Below are 12082 nucleotides of genomic sequence, written 5' to 3'. Positions count from 1 at the left end.
GAGTAAGGGATTCCCAAAAGGACTAGAGAGCAAATATGTCTAGGGACGGCTTCTTAGTATCGGCTGGGGTGTGGTGATTTGGGAAACCACATTCAATAAATCTGTTGTTCTCAGAGAAGGAACCTGGGAAAGGTGAGGCTCTCTCTACTTGGGCAGAGGAGCGTAGGCAGAATATGGAGTGATAAGAAGGGCGTGGGGTCTCCAAAGTGATGAAACACCGCAGTAACGCGCCACAATGCAGCTGGAGTTTTGCTTGGGAAACTCACACCGATGCCCGCTGGGTTGGCACAATGGCGTTTCCGAACCCATGCCCAGCCTCTTGGGGGCAGTACTGGCTATTTGCTGAGGCCAGACGCCTTTTTTTCTCTCCCAACTTGCAAGCCGCGAGACTGCAACCTTGCCAATGACTCAGTCGTTTCCCTGCGCCCTCTGGGCTCTGCCGCCCGCCACAGCCGCCCATCTCCCCTCCCACCCGTCCCTCGCGTCTCAGTGCAGCGCCGCCGTCCCGCGGGATCTGCAGGCGCACCTGGCGCCTCGGGCGGCCGGGCACTGCGCGGCGGTGGCCACACTGCCCTGGCGCGCAGCTGCCGGCTCGCTCCCTACGAAACACTCAAGTGGAGCGGCTTGTCTCGCGCCCAGCGAACAACATTATCCAATTGCTTCCCGTTTTATTCGCAGGCTGGGAGCTCAGAGAGCCTGAGCGTTCACTTTCAACCCTCGAGGGGAGGAGGGGGTGCGAGCGGGGAGGGGAGAAGCTCTCGACTCCACCTCGCGAGCGGCGCGGCCGGAGCGCCTGGCTCTGGCAGAGGCGAGCAGAGCCCGCGAGTCCCGCAGCAGCACGCCCCGCCGCCTGGAGCAGAGCGATGGAGTGAGTATCCCCGCGCCGCACTCACCCAGCCAGGCTCTCCTCCCGGCATGTTGCCATGGCGACCGCGGCAGCTGGCCGATCCCAGCTCTGGTCCCGGTCCCGGATGGGTGTTTAATTTCAGTCCAGTGTGTACGCCTGGTGTTTCTATAGCAGCAGCCGCGGCGGCAGGAGCCAAGGTGGTAGGAGCTTCGGTTCCGTGGGTAGGTGCTGCTTGCCCCCTGACCAGCAAGCAGAACGTCAGGAGGGTGGTGGTGCTGAGGAGGAAGGCGCGTTCTGGGCTCCCCATACCTGCCCGGATCTTCGCTTCTCAGGGGGTTGCCATTCCTTCTGATTCCAAACTGTGTCAGCATTATTCTCTGCAGTTTTAAAAAATGGGGGAGGGGGGGGCGAGGACGGGGGGATGTCACTGCGGATCGGGATCCAGTGTGGTTGGGTGTGAAGCATGGAATGAAAGGATGATGAGTTAGTGGGTAATAGGAGCCAGAGCTGCAATGCCCTGGCTACTAGAAACCATTAGAACTACCCCCAAATAATTGATTTGTTCCTGGGATAATTGAGAAACGAGGCACAAATGTATGAGTGACAGTGATTAAATCGCAACGTTTGCCATAGTGGGCCTGGCATGGGAGGGACTGGGAAGAGAGGGCATGAAGGCAAGAGGGGCGTTTACCAGCAAAGACACAATGAAGGGCCCTGGCTATGGTTTTGGAATGAGGTTCCACTCCTGTCTTTGCATCCTGGTGTTCCTCTCCCAGGCTGCGGCTGCAGAAGGGCCACTGACAGCAGCAGACCTCAAGAAAGGGTTATTCTGGAGGCCTCTGTTAGATACTGCTCACTTGGTCTGCTGCTTCTCCTTCTCTTCACTTCCCACGGATACTCTGACATTGAGCCGTATGAAATCACATTTCAGCCTGAAGATAATGTACTGTTTTCAAGTATCAGGACACTCATGCCAAACCTAATAAACCTTGGATGCAGCTTTTATCCTTCTGCATATCTGATGGTGTAGATGCAATTTAATCCCTACAGCAAGGTTACTAACAGAAGTGAGAGATGGCGTGGCATGTTAGAAGCGAGCAGTTATAGATTTCAGCTTCTGCCTTGACTGGTATAACTGTTATTGATATCCTACATCAACAACTTGGTATCTCTGTGACTCAGTATCCTTGTTTGTACAATGGAAACAAACATGTTCTTTATTTTTACGTATTGAAAGGATCAGGTAATATTTCTGTCTCTTCTAAAGGGTTTTGTTAAGGCTTGTCATTTGTAAGATATGTGTAAATTTGAGGAACAGTGCCGTAATTAGTGTTCTGAGGTCAGTTTCTCTGGATTGAGTCCTTTTTGAATTTTGCTGAATGACATCATTCTCTGTGTCTCATTTTTCTCATCTAGAAAATGGGAATGGTAACGCCTGTGAGTTTACGATGCTTAAATAAGTTGACACCTAAGGTTCTTAGGTTCGATCATAAATAAGTTCCATAAATATTATCTGTAACCTACAAATAGGATCCTCTGTTATTATTACTCCTGCATTCTCTGTTGACATTTAATGGAGTCTCAGGTTGGCCCCAGGCTATTTTTTTTTCCCACAGGCAATTTATAAAGAAACACAATGTCCCAAGGAGAATTGAGAGTAACAGAATTGTTGAGGTACTGTTCTGTGTGTGGAGAATCAATCGGAAGCCACGGTAGGCTTTGGCGTACAGAGCAGATGCTGGGAACCGGGGCCATTTTCACCCCTTGTTGCCATTTTTTTAGATACACTGTCTAACCTAAGGAACCAGATGTGGGCCTGTTCATCCCACCGATGGGGTTATCTTAACTATTTGCTGTGCTGTGGAGTAGAACTTTGACTTTATGACATCACAGTATTCTCATAGAGTGGGTTTCTCCCAGTCACAGTAATTCTGTGACAACACATGGAATTTGTGGGTTTCCTTCTCAGACATTTCTCTTGTTTCTTTTCCATCCCCCTGCTAAGTTTTGTTCCAGGTTTGCTTACTTCTCACCTGCACTACTTGTGAACAAAGTCCTTTTCCTCTATTTTCCACAGAATCCAAATTGCTCCCTCAATCTACCTTGTCTGGGTGTTTCCATTCCTGCGTGATGATTCAGAGTCCTCCTTACCTTTCAGTGAGACGCTTGATTTTATTTTTTTAAGATTTATTTATGCATATAAGAACTGGGATACAGGTGTGAGAGGATTCACTAGGGACAGAGTGGGGAGCAGAACAGGCAGACTGACTTGAAATACACTGCTGAGGGGAGCAGCAGGCGAAACAGGAGAGGTCTGCTGCACCATGTGGGTCACCTCCCTGGCTGGGGATCGAACTCGTGCTGCAGTGGTAGCAGCAGCTTCATAGTGCTGCTTCAACCTCTTGCGCCACCAAGGAGGGCCTATTTGTGCTTTTAAACTTCAAATCTTTTTTTTTAAAGATTTATTTATTTATGCACATAGAACAGACCAGAGACTCAGGGACGGTGAGAGGATTCACCAGCGACAGTGGGAAGCAGAACAGGCTGACTGACCAAGTACACTGCTGAAGGGAGCAGCAGGCAGTGTTGCACTTTAACCTGCTGCGCAACCAGGGAGGGCCTTAAACTTCAAATCTTAAAAAATAAAAAAACACCACCACCAAATTTTCATTGTTTTCAAATAATGGCATTGAAAACATGTCAGAGCTCAGTCTCAGAAAGCTGCATGTGTCTGCAGTGAGGGAAGGGGTTGTCCTGTTAAAGAATCACATTTTGTTGAGTGCCAATATCTGATAAATTTGAATAAGCTTAGGTCATCAATTTAAAATGAAACTGGGTGAGAATGAAGACACATAATTTATTCATGAGCATTATTGGTTTTAGTAATCTTAGTTGAAATAAGAAAAAAAATCCAGGTAACAAGCAAAGAGGATCAGAACTGATTGAATTATAATTTTTTCTTGCTCAAGTATACAATGTAGGAGAATTGCTGTACCATCTAGGTTACTTATTACACTGCCAGAAAACCAGGAGCCAGGGATGGTGTCACGTTTTTTTGTAATGCTCTAATGTATATTAAACATCAAGCTATTGCCACTACTTGGCTGCATTCCTCTTTGGGTATAAAACATTGTGTTTGTGGTAAAGAACTTTTATACATGCAGTTATTAGTTTGATACCACACATATAGGCTTTGCTGGACAATTCTCTAGTTCACAGTCTTCAAACCAGCCTGGGATCCAACAGGCACAGAACATACGGCATGGGAACACTATGTTGTTGCCTGCAAGCATGTCTCTTAGGACTCTAGTAACAGACTGGTAACTGATCTGAGGGGCTCAGAAGAGACACGCTCCAGCATCCGTGAGGGCCTGTGGACTTAGCCATGGGACAAGCTGAAAGCATCCAGAGGAGATCACAGACCTCAAAACTAAAATTTCTTCAAATGAAGAACTTAGACTTATGAAGGGATAAATATGGTAGGGATATTGAATCATAGATGGCTTTGGTTCTTAACATGTCCCTCCATTTATCTGCTCAGCAAATGTTTACTGATGATTTTCCATATACCAAGCACTGTAGTGGGGACTGGGGGTAAATGGCAACCCAGACATCCCTGCTCCTGTCTTTAAGCAGCTTGCAACTATGTCTGTGTGACTGTGGATGCTCTGTGACCTTACAGCATTTTCTTTCCTAAATCTGCCCTTCTGTTACACTAAATGTGCCCTTTCATATGTTCAGTACATTGTAGCAATCAAATAAGTGTATTTAAAAATGTGTTAGACTTTTTAGAATTAAATTTTTTGGTGAAAATATATACTGTTGAAAACAATGTGAATGTTACACCAGTTGACGAACTAAACTTCCTCATTTCCTTTTTCTCTTCCCCAAGTCTTTGCCGTGAACAGATTGGAAGTATCTTTTCCAATATTTCCCATGCAAACAAACATGGACCTGAAAATCCATACTTCTATAATTTTAAATACTTCCTTTTACATAAATGAAATCGTATCACATGCTTTGTTATTTGCTTTTACTCTTTACATGTCATACATACTTCTACGTAGCCATATATCCACATCTGCTGTACTTGTTTTTATTAGCTGTACCTCATTAATAGTCCCCTTTGAGGGACATTTCATTTTGTTTCTATTTTTGTTTTGCTGTGACATGCGATGCTACAGTGAACATTCTCATATACCTTGTAAATGACTCTGTGTACTATTTTCTAGACATGGAATTGCTGGGTAAATAAGTTTTATACATTTTTTCTACATATTGCCAAGTGCCGCCAAAAATGTGTATCATCACCATGGAGACTCAGTTTCCCCAGTCCCGCCACACCCCTGGCCACTAATCCGTGGCTAGCCTGGCTTCATGTATTCACACTCTTAGTGGTCACGGTCTGTACTTGTGTCCCGGCTGTATAATCTCAGTTGAGGCCCTTTGGATTTATAAGTTTTTCAGAGAACAGTGAGCTTTGCAGAGAGTATGAGTGAGCCATCAAGTCAAACAAGTTTGAGTCCAGAAGAAGATATGAAGGTTATTTACAAAGGCCAAACATGCAGGTTTTTTCACCTTGTCAAATTTAGACTTGATTAATCCTTGCTCTGACAGTTGAAGAAACAAGTGTACATCACCTCATCTCCCCTTACTGTTTGTTGCAGTTATATTGTTTTATATTTTCATCATTTATGATTTTGAATTGTAAATCAAATTCTCGTGCATCATTTCATCATTCAAGTGCCTGTGAAGTATGTAGCAGGCCTTATTTTCAGTACAGAGCATACAGTAGCAGACACAACTGTAGAAGGCCCTCCTTCATGGACTTTCTATTTAAGAGAGGAGAGACAACAAATAAATACATTAATGTTATGAGGTGATGAATGTTAGGAATAAAAATATAAACTCTGTTGAGGAGGATGTGTGTGGGAGGGTTATTTTTTTTTAAAGATTTATTTATTTGTTCACATGGAACAGGGGTACAGGCCAGAGATGTGGAGGGTGGGAGGATTCACCAGAGACAGAGAGGGGAGCAGAACAGGCAGATCGACAAAATACACTGCTGAGGGGAGCAGCGGGTGGTTCAGGAGAGGTCTGCCTCGCCATGTGGATTTCCTCCTCCGGGGCAAGCGGGGATCGAACTCATGCAGAAGTGGTTTTAGCTTCTTAATGCTGTGCTTAACCGGTTGCTCCACCAGGGAGGGCCAGGGTTATTTTTTTAAAAAATATTTATTTATTTATGCTTACAGAACTGTGGTACAGGCCAGAAGTATGGTGGGTGAGACCATTCACCAAGACAGAGTGGGGAGCAGAACAGGCAGATTGACAAAATACACTGCTGAGGGGAGTAGCAGGCAGAGGGGAGTAGCGGGCAGAGGGGAGTAGCAGGCAGAGGGGAGTAGCAGGACAGTCAGGAGAGGTCTGCTGTGCCATGTGGCTCACCTCTGGGGCAGGCGGGGATCGAACTCATGCTGCAGGGATTTCGGGGAGCTTTATGATGTGGTGCTTTAACTTGTTGTGCCACCAGGGAGAGCCCAGGGCAGGGTTATTTTTGGTGGAATGTTCAGGAAATTTGAGAATGTTCAGCTTTGAGAAGTAGTCGGTATGAATGGTCTTTTGCACAAGTGAGATGAGCCAGGCAGAAGAAGAGCTATGTAGGGGATCTGAGGCAGTACCGTGGGCTTTTTGTAGGCTTTGTGGTTAGTGATGGTACTAAGGAGAGTTAGTGTCACCACCAGCCCCTTCATCAGCACCATCTTCGTTCAGTTTTATGTGTTAATTAGTGTTTATTTGGAAGACTTTATTTTCTAAGTGGGTGCAAGGGCGCTACATTCGGAATGCTTTTCTGTCGCTTCTAAGAGCAAATAGACAATATGTGTATAAAATTAGAGAATCATGCCCCCCTCTCCATAATTCTAAGAAGTTGTTTGCTGTGTTCTGGCACTGAGTGTTGTTCTAGAAAAGTATGAAGCTAATAGCTTCCTTGACTGCTCCTCCCCCCTTTGAATTTTTTTGTTTTGGTGATGATAGAATTATTTTTAGACATGAAAGTTTACTAGCCATTCTGTGATGTTTCTCACTGCAAGTCATTGTGCCATTTTTACCTGGCTGATGGCATGTTCCTTTGATCTGAAGATCCATGTTTTCCATTATTTTATTTTGGCAAGCTATTTTCTTCATGATTTTCAATTAAAAAACAACATTATTTTTCCTGTTATCTACAACAGGGGCATCTATTATTCACTGTTTTCATAGCTATTCTGAATTGCTCTCACTTTTCCCCTAAGAGTTTTTTACATTTTAAAGCCTGTCCTCTAGGAAACTTTCTTAAAGCAGTATTTGTTTTGTCCTTACTCATTTTAGTGTGACCTTCAGTTACAGAATGGTTTGTTATTTAAATTTATTTTCTGACTCTATCAACCTGTCAACTCAATTTGCACTTTTTTTTTTAAGGATTCACATTTATGGAATTTCGTTGAATGTATGGAAGAGTTGATCTGAAAGGTCACCTATTTCTTGTGTCATTTTTCTGTAATATACTTATCTACTTTTTGCTTGTAAATCCTTGCCTGATTAAAAATAATGATGAAGTGTATAGAACCTGTGCATGTTGACAGCTTTGCATGTACTGCTTGTTTCCAAATGGAGGTACTTTGAACCTGCTACTTGCCTGAGAATAAGTGGGAGGGATGGAGACAGTGTTTGTGTTTGGGGAGGACTTCTGCTGACAAGTTTAATGACTTTAGATGAAATATTCTATCTCATACTTTAAAAAAAAAAGCAACTCTGTAATCTCTTTTGGTCTAGGAGTGCTTTGTAAGTGAGGAGTTCACTCAGGTCATGCCTTTAGCTTACTTGTGTGAGTGAGTTTGTGTGTTGAGGGTGGATAGACAAATACTTGTGCATTTTTTAAAAGACTTATTTATTTATTCATACAGCACTGGGGTACAGGCCAGAGATGCGGAAGGTGAGAGGATTCACCAGGAACAGAGTGGGGAGCGGAACAGGCAGATGGACGAAGGACACTGCTTAGGGGAGCAGCGGGCGGGTCAGGAGAGGTCTGCCGCGCCATGTGGTCTCCTCCGGGGCAGGCCGGGATCGAACTCATGCGGAAGTGGCTTAAGCTTCTCGGTGCTGTGCTTTAACTCGCTGCGCCACCAGGGAGGGCCTACATTTTTATCACTACTTTGTTGACTGTTTAGCATCTGCAAATGGAGGGGAGTGGCAGCTTGTGTACTAAGGTAGTTGTTCTTTTCCTATATCTCTCCCCTTCAAACATACCCTCTGTGTTAAGTTTTTTAAGTTTCAGGCTTTCACAGATAACAAAGATAGAAGGTTCTCTCAGCACCCCTCTTAGTATCTCTGATGCAGAACTCTGGCAAGGATCCTCCACACAGATGTTTCCTGTGTCCCCCACAACTTGCTCATAGCACTTCTCACTATTCCAACCTGGTCCTCTCTCAACTCTCTCCTCCTTACAGAGAAATGTGAAAAACAATTGATAGCTGTAGATGGAGGTCTATATTCCCTTTTTGAGTTGTCCACTTAATAAAAATTTTACCCTTTTTTAATGTTCATCTTGGTTTACACCACTGTGTTTATTTTAGAGGTATAGGATGTGGCAGAGAATTCTTATTCCCTGACATTTAAGAATCACTTGCTAATTTGAGAGTCAATAGTTTTGATTTTTAAAATTTTATTATTTTCTCTCTAATTTTCCCCCAAATTATGTTTATTGAGATGAAGTAGATTTATATCTTTGTATCTGCCCCAGGGTTTATAGGATTAAACCTCTACAAAAGTCCACTTTCACCCCCTGCATAACACCAATGCCCAGCACCCTCCACAGTGTTCCATTGAGTCCTTTCTCTCCCTCAGTCCCGGCCCACCCCCTTTTCCCTCTGGTTGCCTCAGTTTTTTTACCTTAGATATTAAGAGTTTATTATTGACTTGGTTTTGACTGGCCCTGTTGTGTTTCTACATATTTCACATGTAAGTGAGACTATCTAGTGTTTATCTTTCTCCCTCTGACAAACTTTGCTTAGCATTATCCATTCTAGTTCCATGGATGTGGTCGCAAATGGAAGGAGTTCATCTTTTTTTTTTTTTTTTTAAAGATTTATTTATTTGTGCATACAGAACTGGGATACAGGCCAGAGGCTAAGGGGCGAGAGGCTTCACCAGAGACAGTGGGGAGCAGAACAGGCAGATCGACGAAGTACACTGCTGAGGGGAGCAGCGGGCAGGTCAGGAGAGGTCTGCCACGCCATGTGGTCACCTCCGGGGCAGGCGGGAATCGAACTCATGCTGAAGCGGCTTTAGATTCTCAGTGCTGTGCTTTAACCCGCTGCGCCACCAGGGAGGGCCCAGAAGGAGTTCATCTTTATGTTATTGCTAAGTAGTATCTCTCTCTCTCTCTTCCACACACACTCTACACTTTTCTGATCCACTCTTCTGTCCGTGGGTAATTAGATTACTTTCATAACTTGGCTATTGTAAAGACAACTACAATGAAAATGAAGTACATATATCCCTTCAATTAAGTGTTTTTGTACTCTGGGGAGTTACCTAGGAGTGGAATTGCTGGGTAATCCATTAGATACATTTTTAGTATTTTGCAAAACCCGCATGTTGTTTTCCATAGAGGCTGGACTAGTTTACATTCCCACTAATGATACACGAGGGCTTCTCTTTCTCCATAACCTTGCCAACACTTGTTTCTGTCTTTTTAATGGGGCCATTCTCATTGGTGTGAGATAGTATCTCATTGTGGTTTTGCTTTACAGCTACCTAACAATATGGATGGTGACCATTTATTCATATGCCTGATGGTCATCGTTTGTCTTCTTGAGGAAGTTTCCATTTAGTTCTGCCATTTTTTATTGTGTTACCTGTTTACTTTTATGTTGATTTGTATGAGATCTTTATAAATCTTGTATATCAACCTTTGGTCATATGTATTCTATGCAAATATTTCCTCCCATTCACTTGGGTGTCTTTTGGTTTTACTGACAGTGCAGAAACTTTTTAGTTTGGTGTAATCTCTTTTATTTAACTTTAGCAGGTTTCAGGGAGCTATAAAAAAATAACTTGCTTTTACTCTATCTTTGAGTGAATTAATAACCCTTGCATTGCTATATTATGAAAATAATATTAACAGCTACCACATCATGGAAGCATTTGTTGGTATTATATATCCTTTCTTTCACCTCTCAATTCTTAGGAGTATGTATGACAAAGTAAGTTTTTGAATAAGGTCATAAATATTTAGCCACAGAACACATTTGGGGAGGATATACATAGTGGGTGTTCTCCAATTCACCCTCCTCTACCCTTTCCCCTCAAGCATCTCCACTCTTCCCCCTTAAGCACTCCATCTCCATTTCATGCCCTAGGAGGTTAATCTCTCTAGACTGCATCATCTGGGCTCTCTTGGCCTTTGGCTCCATTGGGTTAGATCAGTAGAAGGCACCAGCAGGAGACACAAGGGAGGAAGAAGATGGTTTGCTCTGTGGTCACCCTTTTAGCTTGGTAGAAGGCTGGCAGTGGCTGTTTTCCTCATCTACTGTAGTAACTCTTGTCTCCTGGTCTTAGGAGTCACTCTCCCCATTCTCCTCTGGACTAGTTATAACCAGGCCTGGTCTCTCTACCTTGTGGCTGCTCATTGTGCTTCCCCATCTTTGTTAGATTTTTCCATGTCGTTGCAAAGTGTCTGTTTATTAAGCTTACCTTGATCCATTTTAAAGTACCATCTATTCTTAGCTAAGATCCTAACTCATGCAATATGTCAAGGACAGAAGTGTTTGAAGTCTTACAAAGTCTTGCATATTTCACATTACTTTGATGAACTTTGGCAATTTTTGTTTGTCCATATAGTCTGGTCATTGGAATTTAAATATATGAAACAGGTATTGAGAATTGTTATGAGTTTACTTATTACAAAAAGAAGTTCCATTTCTATAAGCTACCAAAAATACTAATTTACTTTTCTACTACAAGTGTCATTTTTAAAAACATAGTAAAAATCTCCCTATACTTGAGTCTTTTAAGGGAAGACTAGTCTTAGTTATGGGGAGATTTAAGTATTTTATTAAAGGAAATGAAAATTTTCCCCCTTTTGTTATTATAACTAGTCAGGATTCTGTCTTTTGAGAAGATATTTGTAGTATTTGACTAATTACTTAAACATGTAATAATTTAAACTATCAAAAGTACATACATGAATATTCCCTAAATTGTCCCCACAGCAATAAAGGCTACTCCACCTTAATCTTCAAGGATAGTATAAAAGTATTAAAAAATAATCCAGCCAAAGCCATGTTTTATGAGTTCTGAATAAATGGACATCATACTTCATACTTGGAAAATACGTTAGCTGTTTAGGCTGCTGCTCTTGCTTTCAGTACCCCATTTTGCTGCCAGTTATGTTTATTTTTTCATTAATTTAACTCATAATCATTCAGCACTATGTGCTAGACACTATTCTCAATGTGAGTATGACGTAGTGCCTGACTTCACAGAAACTGCCGTCTAGTGAGGAATAACATAGCTGTGAAAATAAAGATAATTGGTCAAGCTATGAGATAAAGTGTGTTCATTGTCCTGCTAGGGGAAGGTTTGATGGGCTACTGTGGGAAGTACATAAAAAGGAGACCGGAACATGAGAGAGTGAGAGAAACTCAGGGATTCTAGAGGTCAAAATCTGAGCCTACATAGCCCATCCGATTAATGTAGCATAAAAACATGATCTTAAGGACTAGTCATCTTACAATTACATAAGCCACTTTTGAAACAAATATCCAAGCCAATTCCAATATTAAAAATTGGTTTGGACAGTTTTTATTTGTACTAACGAAATTGTATTATGCCTCCTCATCTATTCATGCTACAGTATCTTGGTGAATGCCTGCCCCCTTGAGGAGCCAGATACTCAGTTTTTCAGATGACAGTGCAAAGAGGGAATTACTAATAAAGGAAAGACAAAAAGCAAGCAGAACAAAAAATTAAAGCAGAACGAACAAACAAAAACATGTGAAGATTTTCCAGGCATTGCTAAACCTCTTTTTGATGTTTGATTTGGTTTAGCAATCGTTGTTAAAAATCATATCAAAAGCTTCTAGCCATTGAAAGGCATTTAGATCTGCCAGCCCATACCTATGAGTCATTTGAAGAAGCTCTAAAAAGTTGGTCCAGGGCCCTCCCTGTTGGCGCAGCGGGTTAAAGCACAGCACT

The 12082-nt window shown here is 42.7% G+C and overlaps 1 protein-coding gene across 1 annotated transcript in view; it reads left to right on the top strand.

Moving 5' to 3' along the window:
* The first annotated feature begins 827 nt into the window (after positions 1-827).
* Positions 828-12082, top strand: part of LOC101635968 (A-kinase anchor protein 2) — a 384285-nt gene continuing 373030 nt past the window's right edge. The window contains exon 1 of the mRNA XM_012721381.1: positions 828-868. Within this exon, the coding sequence (XP_012576835.1) occupies positions 864-868 (5 nt within the window). The 5' untranslated portion in view covers positions 828-863. The remainder of the gene's footprint in view (positions 869-12082) is intronic.

The sequence above is a fragment of the Condylura cristata genome, unplaced genomic scaffold (genome assembly GCF_000260355.1).
Source record: "Condylura cristata isolate star-nosed mole 26May11 unplaced genomic scaffold, ConCri1.0 scaffold00006, whole genome shotgun sequence".
Lineage (NCBI taxonomy): Eukaryota > Metazoa > Chordata > Mammalia > Eulipotyphla > Talpidae > Condylura > Condylura cristata.
The sequence above is the reverse complement of the archived record's forward strand: the minus strand, read 5'-3'. Positions and strand labels throughout refer to the sequence as shown.